The 16,314-nt window shown below is 45.2% G+C and overlaps 2 protein-coding genes across 2 annotated transcripts in view; one reads left to right on the top strand and one right to left on the bottom strand.

Annotated features, from left to right (window-relative positions):
* LOC142295807 (microtubule-associated serine/threonine-protein kinase 4-like) overlaps positions 1 to 11,274 on the top strand; it is an 11,998-nt gene extending 724 nt beyond the window's left edge. Inside the window, exons 3-16 of the mRNA XM_075338899.1 lie at positions 85 to 178; positions 772 to 839; positions 1,411 to 1,496; positions 2,324 to 2,532; positions 2,790 to 2,928; positions 3,038 to 3,161; positions 3,335 to 3,500; positions 3,598 to 3,696; positions 3,834 to 3,956; positions 4,994 to 5,103; positions 5,197 to 5,288; positions 5,681 to 5,754; positions 5,894 to 5,986; positions 11,207 to 11,274. Of these exons, the coding sequence (XP_075195014.1) occupies positions 85 to 178; positions 772 to 839; positions 1,411 to 1,496; positions 2,324 to 2,532; positions 2,790 to 2,928; positions 3,038 to 3,161; positions 3,335 to 3,500; positions 3,598 to 3,696; positions 3,834 to 3,956; positions 4,994 to 5,103; positions 5,197 to 5,288; positions 5,681 to 5,754; positions 5,894 to 5,986; positions 11,207 to 11,274 (1,545 nt within the window). The remainder of the gene's footprint in view (positions 1 to 84; positions 179 to 771; positions 840 to 1,410; positions 1,497 to 2,323; positions 2,533 to 2,789; positions 2,929 to 3,037; positions 3,162 to 3,334; positions 3,501 to 3,597; positions 3,697 to 3,833; positions 3,957 to 4,993; positions 5,104 to 5,196; positions 5,289 to 5,680; positions 5,755 to 5,893; positions 5,987 to 11,206) is intronic.
* The window catches only part of SOS1 (SOS Ras/Rac guanine nucleotide exchange factor 1), a 215,753-nt gene that overhangs the window by 185,530 nt on the left and 13,909 nt on the right, over positions 1 to 16,314 (bottom strand). The window lies entirely within an intron of this gene.

Below are 16,314 nucleotides of genomic sequence, written 5' to 3'. Positions count from 1 at the left end.
CGGCTGCATCTGTAAATATAGATTTATGTACTTGGTGATTTGAGGAAATCTTCTTGATATTAATTATATATATTATAACTGCAGGGAACACCAGAAGGCGCTGCCAAAGGTGGGAAAAACCAGGAAACCCCTGACCCTAATAGGAGTCAGCAGGGGATGAACAGAGATCCGATTCCAGGTGAGCCGATCCCCGACCCTCTACAAGAAATATCCAGACATTACAGGGAATAATTGTACACAAACTGACTCTGTTCATATAATCAATAGGTTTAGAAATAAAGGCTATGTGCCTACCTATTGATTATATGAACAGAGTCAGTTTGTGTACAATTTCAGTCTATGGTGACCTCTGGAAAATTATATATGTCCTTGATATGGATCAGTGTATTCTTTTGTGGTTAATATATTACAGGGAATAATGTTTATTTCTAACATAGAAATCATATACAGATCAGGATGGAAGTGCACTGGGGGCGTGGCCGAAGTCTGAGTGCAGGGACACGCCCCCAGTGCACTTACAGGCTAATCTGCATATGTCTCCTGTGCTCCAGCTCTCTCCTCCCATCACTCACATGTACAGCGAGGGATGGTTCCTCCATTACATGACATTTCTCTGTCTATGGCTGTGCCGTATGTTCTCATAGTTACACTCCCCATATAACCAGTAATAATCCCATTTGCAGTCATTTCTCTGTTATGTTGTTGTATTATGTATGGAGGATTGATATAGTCAGATACAATTTATTTCATCTTTCTGTCTCACTATTTTAGAAACAGCTGTGCTGTGGAATCGTGACAGTGGAATCTGTGAGATCCCGGAAATCAGAGACTCTGCCGGTGTAAGTATCATAGAGGGAAACCTGTATTATAAGTGTAGATAATGGCTTCTATATAGGGAATCTGTCACCAGGATATTACTCCCCATCTGAGAAATAATCTGTTAACCAATGTAAATAAAGTCGGGTATAGTACAATAAGAGTCACAAAAAATCTCAAACCCCAATAAAATTCTTTTTATTGATATTCATTTCAAAACTAACAAAAATCCACCAAAGGATTTGTCCTTTAATGATAATCTCCTGCACATAAAACACTGATATTATTGAAACAACAACAACACAACCCAATAAATGGACTCCGTGTCTTTGAGAATACATAGAAACAACCCGCTGACAGATTTCATTTATCTGAGCATTCACCCATATTATCCAGCCCTGGCCGATGATACCGGTGTATGCAAGATCCCCCATTATATCACGTGTTTGGTTGTGGAGGGTTTGGCTTATGTCGTCCCCTCCATCAGATCAGTGTAAATCAGCAGGGACATAATATAGGAGGGAGACGTTTTTCCATCTGGAGTTTTTTTTCCTGCAGATTTTATATAATAATATAATTTATTTTCTTTTATAGAGAGAGATCACATCATTGATCCCGGCGAGAAAACCACGTGAGAGCGACTATGAAACAACCAAACTGATCAGCAGTGGAGCCTTTGGGTAAGATGTCTGGTAGCATAATCCACATTTCTCAGGTTTCCCTATGACAATGCTTCTGCCTCTGTGCTCTGCCATGAAGTGTTATCATAGGGAAATTATTGGAGCTCACATCACTTCCCACACAGGGATAGTGGGAGTCCTCGCATACACTCAGCTCACGCTCACAGCACAGTGGGAGCCGAGTGTTATGCGATTGTGGTCAGATCGTGTGATCAGACCACAGCTGCAGAGGGGAGGGGAGGAGAGGGATTTATCTCCTCCGTCCCCAGCTGATGCGAGAATCGCACTGCACTCGCGTTACACACCAGCACGTGAGTCCAATTACTGCCCTCAGCCCCAGAAGGGGGCGCCAGAACAGCCAAACACCGGCATAGGGCAGAGAACTGCAGTGATGCACAGGTGAGGGCCTAAAACAGGGGGGATAATCGTGCTCATTTTTTTACTCCTTCCCTCCCTTCCACTTGTTATGCTTGGGGTACGGGAATAGCAGAATAAAACGTCTTCTTACAACAATTGGAGAACTTTCAATTTGGACCAATTTTTATTTGGCCTGAATCTTATCTACTGAACAAATCTAGAGAATCTGCACAAGAAGGATTTCCGCAGACTCGCTCCTCTGTACTGTGATCTGGGTGAGGGCAGACGTGGCAATGTGCAGACATCCTATAGGATCTTTCGTGTAGTGGTATTTTATGGATTTCTAGATGTGGATTTCCAGTGATGGCCGGGCTTCTAGTATTAAACATTAGTGCAGATCATATATTGACTTCTATAGACAGACTGTTAATAATGATTCACTATAAACCATGGATTCTCCTTCTCTCCAGTGCTGTCTACATCGCGCGCCATAAAGACTCACAGCAGATCTTTGCTATGAAAAAAATGGCCAAGAAGAACCTGGATACTCCAAAGAAAGTGGAACTAGCCTTTCTGGAGAGGGACATCCTGACATTCGCGGATTGTCCCTTTGTGGTCTCCATGCTCAGCTCCTTTCCAACACAATCTCACCTGTGTATGGTCATGGAGTATGTAGGAGGTAAGACATGTACATTGTATCACATCTTATCCCCTCTCACATCATTAGGATCTGTCCATGTGGACGGTTACAGCCCCACAGAGCAGTTACTACAGGTCATCTATTACCAAGATGGCTGGAAAGTCACTGTTCTGTGAAATGGGCCTGTATGTCCGCACTAAGCCTGTCAGGATCTCGTGCTGGAGACAATATGTGATATCACTTTGTGTTATTAATTACGTGGACGATATTTCACCATTACTTCCTTTCTTCTATAGGTGGAGACTGCGAGACCCTTCTAGACACCTGGGGTGCTCTACCGGTTCCCTTGGCCCGCCTGTACTTTGCAGAGACCGTTGTTGCGGTGGAATATCTGCATAGCTATGGCATTGTGCACAGAGACCTGAAGCCCCAAAAGTAAGTACCCTTTGTAGTATAATAAAGTGTGTGTGTGGGGGGGGGTGGGGGGTGGGAGTTATTTATTATCACACAGTCTGTGAGGCTAAAACCATCTTCTCTTTCACAGTCTCCTGATAACATCGGATGGACACATTAAAGTCACCGATTTTGGGCTTTCAAAACTTGGTGTCATGATACCACAAATCAACATCTGCACCAAGGACATCACCGTAGAGTTCCAGGACCGCGAGGTCAGTGTCACTTACAGGAATTCAGCTTCTTCTCTACAAATCTCATCACACTGTTGTCTCTTCTCTATGTTCTTCTTCTCTACAGAACTTGTCCACTGATATTTTTTCTTCTGTCATTGTGTTTTTGTAACAATAATAATTCATCACTCTCATCCTGTTCTGTTGGTTTCCAGGTCTGTGGCACCCCATATTACATGGCCCCAGAGGTCTTCCTGAGGGAAGGATACGGAAGGCCTGTAGACTGGTGGGCAATGGGGATCATCCTCCATGAATTTCTCGTGGGATGTGTACCATTCAATGAGGCATCCCTAACTGATCTTTGTGAACGTGTTGTCACTGGTGAGTAGAATTATCCGGTCATTGCTTTGACTGGTTACATTACTTTATTACCTTTACTTTATCTTAGTCTAATTTTCTGTAATTTTCCAACCAACAGGAGACCTAATTTGGGATTGTGATATTGCTCCTCCTCCCAATGCCCAGAACCTCATCACCAAGCTGCTCAGAACAAATCCTGCACGAAGACTTGGGACAGGTAAAAGATATATTTACTTATTACACCGAGGACATATCGCACAAGTCCATGAGGATTTCTCCACACTATGACTTTCAGTCTATTCCCTTCATGTCGGCTCAGTTATGTCCGCATCACGATTGTTATTATTTTTCCAGGAGGAGCATCTGAGATCAAGAAACATCCATTCCTGAGGGACTTAGATTTTAACAATCTTCTAAGTCAGAAGCCGGTGTACGTTCCTCAGCTGGTGTCAGACATTGACACAAGCGTCTTCATCAGTAAGTAGGAGACTATCTGGACTAAGCTGCTGTTTGTCTTGTATTCCCTAATATGTGACAAGCAGACTGTTAAGGTACCGTCACACTAAAGGGTACTTTACATGCTGCGACAGCGCTAGCGATCTCGTTAGCGATGTGAAATTCTAGAGCGCAAGTGCGATCTTTTGAGATCACACATGCGTAGAATGACCTATGTGTGATATCAAAAGATCGCACTTGCGATCTACAATTTCACATCGCTAACGAGATCGCTAGCAATGTCGCAGCATGTAAAGTACCCTTAAGCGACGCTCCAGCGATCCCACCAGCAACCTGACCTGGCAGGGATCGCTGGAGCGTCGCCACACTGGTTGCTGGTGAGCTGTCACACAGGCAGATCTCACCAGCAACCAGTGACCAGCTACCAGCCAGCAGAGACGCGTGGAAGCGATGCTGCGCTTGGTAACGAAGGTAAATAACTAAGTAACTAAGGTAAATATCGGGTAACCAACCAGATATTTACCTTGGTTACCAGCGCACACCGCTTAGCGCTGGCTCCCTGCACTCCTAGCTAGAGTACACATTGGGTTAATTACCCAATGTGCAGTCTGGCTATGTGTGCAGGGAGCAGGGACTGACAGCGTGAGAGCGGCGGACGCTGGTAACGAAGGTAAATATCGGGTAACCAAGGAAAGGGCTTCTTGGTTACCCGATGTTTACCGTGGTTACCAGCGCCCGCAGAAGCCGGCTCCTGCTGCCTGCACATTTAGTGGTTGCTCTGTCGCTGTCACACACAGCGATCTGTGCTTCACAGCAGGAGAGCAACAACTAAAAAATGGTCCAGGACATTCAGCAACAACCAGCGCCTCACAGCAGGGGCCAGGTTGTTGCTGGATGTCACACACAGCAACATTGCTAGCAAGTGGTGCCTCAGCAGCGATGTTGCTAGCGATGTTGCTTAGTGTGACGGTACCTTAAGCTGCTGTTTGTCTTGTCTTCCCTAATATGTGACAATCAGACTGTTATACTGACAACATTTCATTACCTATGTCTTGTAGATCACTCTGATAAGCACAAACATATGGTCTCAGAGGATGAAGACACAAGTGAGGACAACGAGAGCCTTGACTTCCAGAATTTTACATCATCTTCAGAAAGGCTTTATAAAGTAAGTATGTGACCAATAAATCCAAAATATGTAGGAAAAGACCTTGAAAAGTAAAAAGAAAATATTTCATATCTTATTTTTGTTCCTATTTAGCTCTGTACCATCGCTGCCAGGACGATGAATAATGAGGACCACACGTCCCCTCCAGAGTGTACTCCAGCATCCAGCCCAAACACCTCAGAAATGTGAGTAGATCCCAGGATCATTACGGGGAGCTCCGGCCAATATATGTGCACCACACCAAATACAGTACATAAACACCATAATATCTAATGCAGCATCCACCGCCCCATGATTAGTGGGCAATGTGGTTTTGGCTTCAGAAACCGCTGGTGATACCAGCTAATAATTGCAGCCGGTCATGCATCTCTGTAGAGCAGATGTAGTATTACATGACAGCCGTTCTTGGTAGTTGTTTTCGGCTCCGTTCTATAGATGTTAGTTTTGAGCAGGAGTCTTATCCCACATGACTGTCATATGTTATGTCCTATTAGGCCTCATAGTTAGTGTTCTTCTAGGGAGACAGCTTTTATAATGTTTTTATTTGTGATTTACACATTTTTCTTCTTCCAAACAGGCAGAAAGATTCTTTCCTTGGATCTGACAGAGGCGATGAAATTAGCAGTTTGCCGTCTTCATCCTCGTTGTCAGGTATGTACATGTCTACAGAACCAAAGATGTGAATGTTGCCTTCAAGGCTCAAATATTTCTAATATTACTATATACATTAAAGATATAAAGCAGATTCTATAAGAATATATTGTTAATGAGTTTTTTACTTTCTGATTAGAAATTCCAGCTCAGGAGGAAATAAAATCTGCAAAAATTCTAAGTAAAGAGGAAGAAAAAACAGAAAATATAGAAAAGGGGAAAAAGAGACGAGGTAAGTGTGAGATTCGGCTCCATGTTGTGTGATGTTGGTTAGTCAGAATAATCCATGTGGAGTAATCTGGAGTCCCATCACTTACATTATATTCACTTCTCTTCTCATAGGTTCCATCTTCCGCCGGATCTTGTCATCCTGCCGGCGTGGACTATCCAGGGCAGCTCGAATATTTGCGGGTTGCCGCTGTTCCCCTAGAAACATCTAAAAGATGGGAAACCTCTGCATCTAGTTTCCTGAAGAACAGCAGATCCTCCACCGCTGCTGTACCGATGAAGAAGGAAGCTTCACCATCTACCTGTGTCCTTCTGTCTCATCTCTACCCGGACATGTGTCGGTAACGCATCTGTCACCAGGCTCCGCTGTGTCCACACCTAATATCTAACCCCAGCTGTAGTCCTGACTAGGATCTCGTCTACTGCGTCTGCTCCTGGTTTTACCTTTCCCATACCCTATCTACCCTTGGTTTTACCTTTCCCTTATCTTTCTATACCTTTCTATCATATTAATTTAAATAATTTAAAAAAATAACAAATAAAACAACTTTACGTTTACGGAGATCTTTTTGCCCCATCAGTGCTGCAGCGTCCTACATCTGATGTTACATGTCGGTCTACTGCCATATCTGCTCTCCACTGAGCTGAGACTAAGGGGTACTTCTCACATAGCGAGATCGCTGCTGAGTCATGGTTTTTGTGACGCACCAGTGCCCTCATTAGCGATCTCGCTGTGTGTGACACTGAGCAGTGATCTGGCCCCTGCTGTGAGATCGCTGCTCGTTACACACTGCTCTGGTTCATTTTTTGGACGTTGCTCTAGGGCTATGAAGCACACATCGCTGTGTTTAACAGCGAGAGAGCAACGATCTGGATGTGCAGGGAGCAGGGAGCCGGCTTCTGGCAGCCTGCGTTAAGCTGTAACCAAGGTAAATATCGGGTAACCAAGCGAAACCCTTTGCTTTGTTACCCGATATTTACCTTGGTTATTAGCGTCTGCTGCTCTCAGGCTGCCAGTGCCGGCTCCCTGCTCTCTGCACACGTAGCCGGAGTACACATCGGGTAAATAAGCAAAGCGGTTTGCTTATTAACCCAATGTGTACTCTGGCTAGGAGTGCAGGGAGCCAGTGCTAAGCGGTGTGCGCTGGTAACCAAGGTAAATATCGGGTAACCAAGCGCTTGGTTACCCGATATTTATCTTAGTTACCAAGCGCAGCATCGCTTCCACGTGTCGCTGCTGGCTGGGGGCTGATCACTGGTGAGATCTGCCTGATTGACAGCTCACCAGCGACCATGTAGCGACGCACCAGCCATCCTGACCAGGTCAGTTCACTGGTGGGATCGCTGGAGCGTCGCTAAAGTGTGACGGTACCCTAATGTCCTCCATAATCCAGAGCTCCCACTCCCATGTCCCACAGTTTTCTAGAGCTGCACCAGTTCTCAGGAGAGCACAACTCTAACCATGATCATTCCCGCTGTCTACAGACATAAGTGAGCACCGACATCAGATCATTTTCGGCTGCACAGTCACATTACCTCACTAATCAAGGTTTTGCCCACAGCACTCAGTAGCACTTAATATCTGGAAATTAACAGACATTGGCTGGTGACCGGTACACGCAGCCTTCCATGTATACCATTATTTATTCTAAAAATTTATATTTCATAACATTTGTCAAAAAAAATAAAAATGTTTTTAATCCGTTTTTCATTAAATTTGTTTCCATGACTCAATAGAGTTTGGTCATTATGTTTCAAGGGGTAAAGAAAAGGCTCTGGATGTGGCCGATACTCCAGGGGGTTACTCTAAGGCGGGCTTTGCACGTTGCAACATCGGTAACAATGTGTTACCGATGCTGCAGCGATAGTCCCCGCCCCCGTCGCACGTTCGATATATAGTGAAAGCTGCCGTAGCGATTATTATCGCTACGGCAGCTTCACACGCACATACCTGCCGTGCGACGTCCCTCTGGCCGGCGACCCGCCTCCTTCCTTAGGGGGCGGGTCGTGCGGCGTCACAGTGACGTCACACGGCAGGCGGCCAATTGAAGTGGAGGGGCGGAGATGAGCAGGATGTAAACATCCCGCCCACCTCCGTCCTTCTCATTGCAGCCGGGAGGCAGGTAAGGTGAAGTTCCTCGCTCCTGCGGCTTCACACACAGCGATGTGTGCGGCCGCAGGAACGAGGAACTACATCGTACCTGTCGCTCCCCCGGCATTATGGAAATGTCGGAGGCTGCAGCGATGATACGATGACGACGATTTTGCGCTCGTTCATCGTATCATCTAGGATTTACACACTACGACATCGCAAGTGACGCCGGATGTGCGTCACTTTCGATTTGACCCCACCGACATCGCACCTGCGATGTCGTAGTGTGCAAAGCCCGCCTAAGCCTTTTGTATATGGCCTTATACTCTTATGTAGTGATCCTAACTAGGCCATTGGACGGGCGCCATCGTCCCCCATTCTAAACTGTGGGTACAGTTGGCATTTTCCATGACTTCTTTAGCTTTACATGTTCTGCCAGGGCCGCACTGGAAGAGAAAAGCAGACTTGGCACAGAAGCTCCACTGGCCACATACCAGGGCCACATACCACCCTCCCCCCATTGAGGCACAATGCAAGCTTCATTGAATTTTGCTTTACTTGGTCAGGGCCCTTAAATGGGTTGTTTCAGAAGCCACATGTGAATGGAGCTGCCAAAGCGCATGATGGATCACCCTGGTCACACGGGACACTTTGGAGCTGTGGGGACCACAGTCCAGTACGCAATGGGACTGAAATTCAGTCTTGGTATTTGAGAGCACACAGGCCCGGCCACTGTATGTGAGCTCCACACCAACATCCACATACCAACTAAACAAACTCAGCCTTGTTAAAGGGAAGGTGTCGTCGGAAAAAAAAACACTAGGGGGAGCAGCTGCTGAAAACCTAGTGTACAAGTAGCTCACATTACAACTGCTGTAAAAGTGGTGGAATCTGCTCTCCTGTGTGTGATGTCCCCTCTCCCTCCCATTCTGGGTGTTTCCAAAATGATAAGGGAAGATGAAGTTTAAGATCACAGTACAGAGCTATTTTGTTGGTGACCGCAAAGTGATCCTAATGTCTAAAGTGTCACCAAGAACAGCTGGCATAGTGTTCCACTGTATACTATGCCCCATACACTCTGCCACCATATTACTGTGCCCCCATACATTGCTCTGAGCACTGAGAGGAGAAACTGCTGAGACATCAAGTTGCAGCCTAAGCCCGGAACTGCACTACAGATGTCCCACCATGATCACAGCGCCCAACCGCATGCACTCACCTCAGACCTCTGACTCCGGCAGACTGTCAGCCTGGTGTCTCGGTTGTTCCTCCTGTCAGCAATCACAGCACATAGCAGTGAAGAGTGTCCAGGAGGTGGAGGTGAGCACATGCGGGGTGGTAGTGGTGATCGTAGCAAGACTTCCCCAGAACACCAGAATCAGTTTAGGTGGCATCACCACTGCCCGCCACCGGTAATCACCCCATCCCAGATCTAGTCTCGTCAACTCCTCCTGTCACAGCTCGACTAACACGGAGTACAGATTGGGTGACAGGGGGAAAGTGTAGCACACAGCATACACTGTGTGTTTCAGAAATATGATGGCGGTCTCGTCCCAGAGCTGAGATCTGGATAGTCCAGGGAGTGTGTCCAGGTCACAGGAGAGAGCAGACACAGTGTACAAGATAGGATCGGAGCGCGACTATCAGCCATTATGCACAGGGACTGTGATATTGGAGGTGACTGTAGTTTCACACAGCAAATCCAAGTTGGCAGCCCCCAATCTTTTAGTAATAAAATAAAGAATTTAATTTTGTATTATAAATAATTGATTCTATAAGCACCATTATTAATACAAAAAATTAAAAAATGAGGCATCTTATCTTTAAATATTACATTTTCAGGTTTATTAACCTTTTGGCTTCACAGACCGCACTTTAGTTGTTCAATAAAAAAAAATTAATGTTCAGAAGCCCAAATGCCTAGTAACTGTGCACAGTATTGGGGATTTTGTGGTGTTCAGAATAAGCCAATCATTAAAAAAAAATGTCAGTAGGATTAAAAGTCGTCTATATGGGCATGTAGGTAATAGAATATTGAATAAAATGATACCTTGACCTCTGAGATCCGATGGCTTATTCCACGGTTAACTCTGCTGTACTGTTAGTTCTGATATCACCGCAAAGCTGTGTATGATTACGAGAGCAAGGTGTCAGTCATTACATGTCTCACACTGGTAACGCCTCTTCTTTTAAAGGGAATCTGTCAAGTGCAATATGCACCCAGAACCACAAGCAGTTCTGGGTGCATATTGCTAATCCCTGCCTAACCGTTCCTGTACACACTAGCATAGATAAAGATGTTTAGAAAAAGTATTTCTAAAGATCTTCTATAGTATGCTGATAAGCGAGAGGACTAGTTCCCTGGGCGTTAGTTCCCTTGGCTAGTTGGCTCCATTAGCATGTTAGTACGCTCATGTGAGCATGCAAACATGCTAATGAATGTGCAGTATCAGAGGATGATCTCATGCACCTCTCCACTGCCCCGGAGGTGGGTCATGTGCACTATAAAGCGGGGTGTACGCGTCCTGGCTTCAAACTGAAGTACTGCGCGTGACCGAAAGTCCAGGATCATGCGTACTGAGCCAAAATCCAGCGTCGGGCAGCGATGGCAGTGGAGAGGCAAGTGAGATCATACTCTGACGCTGCGTATTCGGTAGCATGTTAGCACACCCACAGGGGTCCACAGGGGCTGACTAGCAAGAGAAGCAACGCCCTTGGGACTAGTCACCACGTTCATTAGCATACGATAAAAGATCTTTAGAAATACGTTTTCTAAAGCTCTCTTTATCTATGCTATTAAATACTGGGACGGTCAGGCAGGGATTAGCAATATGTAACCAGAACTGCTCGTGGTTCTGGGTGCATATTACACCTGACAGGTTCCCTTTAAAATAAGCTGTGGAGGCAGATTCTCAGATCTTAACAGGTCATTTACATATAATAAAAACATGACTGCCCATGTAGAAGCATTAGGATGGTTGATCACACTGACACTGACAGAATACCTTTAAAATCATATTAAAGAGAAGCAGCACATTGCTGCCACCATTTACAGTGATTCTGATTATCATCATATAAAGTTTAGCTATTCTTTTAGAATTTTCCTGATATTTTCTTATCTGTATTTTTCAGCAAAAGCCATGGTATATAAACAGCTAACAGCACAGCAAGGGGATCTCATTGGTGAAAGTTATCAGTAAGTAGAAGAGTATAAAAAAAATTCTACGGCAATAGATATTGATGACCATTTTCAGTGTTCCATAGTATACATGGTTTTGGAACAAAAATGACATTACTTAGAAATGGACGTCCCTCAAAACTTGTTAAAAAGACAAGAAGAAAAATTGGTCCGAGTGGCGGTCAAGAAGCCTACAGCAGAATTAAAGGAGCTGCAGAAATTTCTAGTTATCTCCTGTATTCTTCATTGTCTGGCCTGTGGGTTAAAATGGTAAAAAGGAAGCCTTTTTTTTTTTTCTTACAAACCCAGCTAAATATTGCCAAAAACCTACATTATGTCTGCCAAGAGAATGTCAAAATCTGTTATGGTATGATGAGACCAAGGTTAGACTTTTTATTCAGATTTCCAAAAAAGATATGTTTGGTGCAAAGCCAACACTGCGCATCAACAAAAGAACACCATACCCACAATGAAGAATGGTGGAGGAAGGTTTGAGGCTGTTTTTTGGCAACTGGAACTGGGGCTTTAGTAAACGTAGAGGGAATTATGCATATTTCCAAATATCAGTCAATTGTGGAAGAAAACCACAGGCCTCTGCTGAAAAGAAATATCACCTTTCAACACGAAAACAACCCTAACCATACTCCCACATCCACAAAAGAATGGTTTCACCAGAAGACCATCAAAGTTTTGGAATGGCAAAGACCTGAATCCAATTGAAAATCAGTGAGTGACCTGAATGGGGCACTGTACACAGGAGATATCCTTGCAATGTGAAAATTTTAAACCACTAGTACAAGGCAAGGAAGAGTAGGCAAAGACTGCCAATTCTAGATGTGCTATGACTCCTACCCAAACTGAATGCTGACATACATTACTTCAACAAGTTATTTGATTAAGGGTGTGCATATTTATGCAACTACATTCCGTTGTTAGTTCTTTATTTTAATTTTTCCACTTGAAAAAGTTTTCAAATTATTTTTCAATTGTAGTGTACAGATTATGGGTAATATTAATCCCTTCACGACCTAGGACGTAACAGTATGTTTTACATCATGCAGGAGTAATCCCCATAGGCTGCTGCGGTGAGCTGGCAGTGATCCTTAAACATGGCTGCTGATTTGAAGAGCAGACGTGTGTCTCGCAGGCGCAGGTGGATTCGCGATCCACCTGCGCCTGTTAACTTCTTAGAATGTGCTGTCAAAATCTGACAGCGCAATTTAAATGACCGCAGTGTGGAAACCGCCTTTCCCTGCCGCCATCGGAGGCCCCGTGACACGATCACAATTTTTCTTATTAAGGTCTTGCAGAAAAGGCAAAATACTGTCCTTAGACACAGAAATTTAAAATATTATATTTTATGTCTGTGAAAAGCTTCTGATCAAATTGCCTCATTTCTACCATTTAGCCCCTAAAGAGGAGAAAACACGAGGCAAACGATGGAGGAATATTTTTGGACAGTAGTCAGTGCTTCAGATTCCCTCCATCTGCCTGGACTTTCTAACAACAAAGCTTTCTGGAAAATGCCAGGTCATGTGCTGCTCGGAGAAGAAAGAAAAATGTCCTTTATGTTATGAGTCAACAGACTGACGCCTCGCGGTTGTGAAATTAGATCTGGGCACTTGCACTTTTTGTTAATATCGCTTTCGCTGCACTTGCCTAGTCACAGAAAAGACGAGGCGACTCCTAATCTGTGCCGAATCATTGCCGGCATGGTGGTAAAGGTGTCCGGTAACACGAGTTTTCCTAGAAAACATTACTAAAGTGTGAGTCTGCAGGAGAAGAGCACATCTGGATTTTATTAAAATATCGGGAGGAACTATAGTCACAGATGGCATGATGAGGTAAGGAGGCAAAAAGGAGAAAACTAAAATGTATCTCTTATTTTTTAAACCATAAAACAAAAAAATGAACGTGTTTATCAATGTAACAAAAATACCAACTAAAAAGGATCTCCCATCTTAGGGGTATTTTGCACGCTGCGACATCGCTAGCCGATGATAGCGATGCCGAGCACGATAGTCCCCGCCCCCGTCGCACATGCAATATCTTGTGATAGCTGCCGTAGTGAACATTATCGCTACGGCAGCTTCACACATACATGCCCTGCGACGTCGATCTGGCCGGCGACCCGCCTCATTCCTAAGGGGGCGTGTCGTGCAGCGTCACAGCAACGTCACACTGCAGGCGGCCAATAGAAGCGGAGGGGCGAAGAGGAGCGGGACGTAAACATCCCGCCCACCTCCTTTCTTCCTCATTGCCGGTGGAGGCAGGTAAGGAGATGTTCCTTGCTCCTGCGGCTTCACACACAGCGATGTGTGCTACCGCAGGAACGAGGAAAAACATCGTATCTCCTACTGGTGCAACATTATGGAAATGTCCGACACTACACAGATCATCGATTTACGACGCTTTTGCAATTGTTTATTGGCGCATCTAGGCTTTACACGTTGCGACGTCGTTACAGACGCCGGATGTGCGTCACAGTAGCGATGTCGCAACGTGCAAAGTACCCCTTAGACTTCAACGGCATATCCACAGAATTTTCCATAGATAGGGTCCTGTCTCCACAACACTGTCCACCATGGATGCCTTTTCTAGGTGGAGATTGTGCCATCACCCTCTATTCACTTCTATGGAGTTGGCCTGGCAGGTATATCTGTTGTATCCATGACTCTCATATAAGTAGATTTATAGAGCTGCACATATACCGGCCACCTCTTTATTCATTCACTGCCAGACTGCAAAGACCGGCGGCTGCCTCACCAAGTTACTCTCAGAGGGGATACCCTGTTTCCCCCAAAATAATACCTACCCCCGAAAATAAGCAATAGTAGGATTTTTAGGTCTTTCTCAGTATGCTTAAAAAATAAACCCTATTCCAAAAATAAGCCCTAGTTGCGTTGCCATAAGGAAGTGTCCAAACAGCTAAAAAAAAGGTAAAGAATACAGCAGGACTCTTCAAAGAAAGCTGACATCACTAAATAAAAACAAAACAAAAAAAACCAACACGCACACCAAAACCCCAAATAATTACAGTTGGCAATTACCGATGGTGGATGGGCTCTCACACAGAGATCTGCATCGATGTCAGGTCCCTCGCGGGTCCAGATGCATTGCACTTCAGCTCTCACAAAACAGATCTGGTACTAGTACCACGGCACGAGTGATACGGCTTCCAGTCACCAGGGGGAGCCAACCACTGTAACACACAGGGGGCCTAACTAACAGCGACACAGATTTGTATGTGAGAAACGATTCACTTGTCAACTCTAGCTTTTTGGGGTCTGGTAAGTGCAATTCTTTTATGGGGTGTCTGCTTTCTTTTGGGGGTAAACTTAGCAGTATATAGAGAATAATACATTTAAGCAGGTAATTTAAACCTTCGTAGATATGGTATGTACCTACCACTATAGGACGGGTTCAGCACCACGAGAATAGCAGATTAGATAAGAAAATGTGCATCTGAACCAGTGATGGGATTAACACAAAATGTTAGTGTTCCAGAACGTGATGACATGATTATATTTAACTAAAGCCGGGGCCACATGGGGATCTACTGCGATCCTCGCATGACACTCGGCTCACGCTGGCAGCGCAGCAGGAGCTGAGTGTCGTGCGAGTGTCGCTGCAACTGAGGTCCGATCATGCAATCAGACCACAGCTGGGGGGGGGGGCAAGGGTTGGCACTGAGGAGGGGAGGGCCGGCGCTGCAGAGGGGGGGGGGATTTATCTCATCCGTTGCCGGCTATTGCCATTCTCGCCCTGCACTCGCAGTACACCGGTGTACTGTGAGTGCTGTGCGATATTTATCTCGCCCCATTGACTTTAATGGGTGCGAGAGAAACCTGGATCGCGTTACAGTTGCAGCATGCTGCGATTGTTTTCTTGGTCCGATTGGGGCCGAGAAAATAATTGCTCATGTGCGCTGACACACAGGCTAATATTGGTCCGAGTGGAATGCGATGTTTTATCACACTCCACTCACTCCGATTTTTATGCCGTGTGGTTTAGGGTAAGAACACACATCCGGCTTTTCTCCCGTTTGTCGGATCCGGCGCGCTACAGTACAGGGTATACAGAACAGTGGCTGTGCGACAAGCTCCGGTCACGTGCCGTCATGTGACCGGAGCATGTGGCCAGGAAGTTGCAGTGCAGCCACTGTACTGTATACACTGTACTGTAGCGCGCCGGATCCGACAAACGGGAGAAAAGAAGGATGTGTGTTCTTAGCTTAATGTTGATCTTTTTGTTCACAAATGTAGATTGCTGTTCATGAGACAATATAAGGCGTCTCCTGATAATAAGCCCTAGCGCATAAAATAATATCAGACCCCGTCACAGTACCATGTGAATAGACCATTTATGCAAGGCTGAAAGGGTTTTCCACAACATCAATACTATGGATCTACCGTATCCATCAGATCATTTGGGGACTGACACCCCCAAGCGATCAGCTGCTAGCAGGGGTCACAATAAAACAGTGTGATGGACAATAACTAACAGTGTCACATTGTGTAATGGCTGCTCCCTGGTACTGTACAGCAGCTCTGATGCATTACCCTAAACCGGCGATGCAGCGGTTTCACACCGTCATGCTGTTTACATCTGGAAGCTTTAAAAGGGTGACCAGAAAAATGCCCACAGGAAAATTGCCCACATGAAAATTGCCCACACGGAAAATTGCCCACACGGAAAATTGCCCACACGGAAAATTGCCCACACGGAAAATTGCCCACACGGAAAATTGCCCACACGGAAAATTGCCAATTGCAGCATCAGAAAGTTTCAGATCTATGATATTTGAGGTGCAAGGTGAGGATGTTCAGATGATATGTAAAAATGTCCACAGAAAATTGCCAACAGACATGAATGCCCACTAGGATTGGGGACCATGTAACTCAGGATGGGAACATATATACCAGGATGGAGACAACGTGGACCATACATACCAGGATGAGGACCTTATATACCAGCATTGGGACATATACACCAGGATGAGGACATATTCACCAGGATGATGGGCATATATACCAGGACGGAGGACATTACTACATAATGA

Source organism: Anomaloglossus baeobatrachus, chromosome 3 (assembly GCF_048569485.1).
Source record: "Anomaloglossus baeobatrachus isolate aAnoBae1 chromosome 3, aAnoBae1.hap1, whole genome shotgun sequence".
NCBI classification, from domain to species: domain Eukaryota; kingdom Metazoa; phylum Chordata; class Amphibia; order Anura; family Aromobatidae; genus Anomaloglossus; species Anomaloglossus baeobatrachus.
Note: the sequence above shows the minus strand (reverse complement) of the source record. Positions and strands in the feature narration are given on the sequence as shown.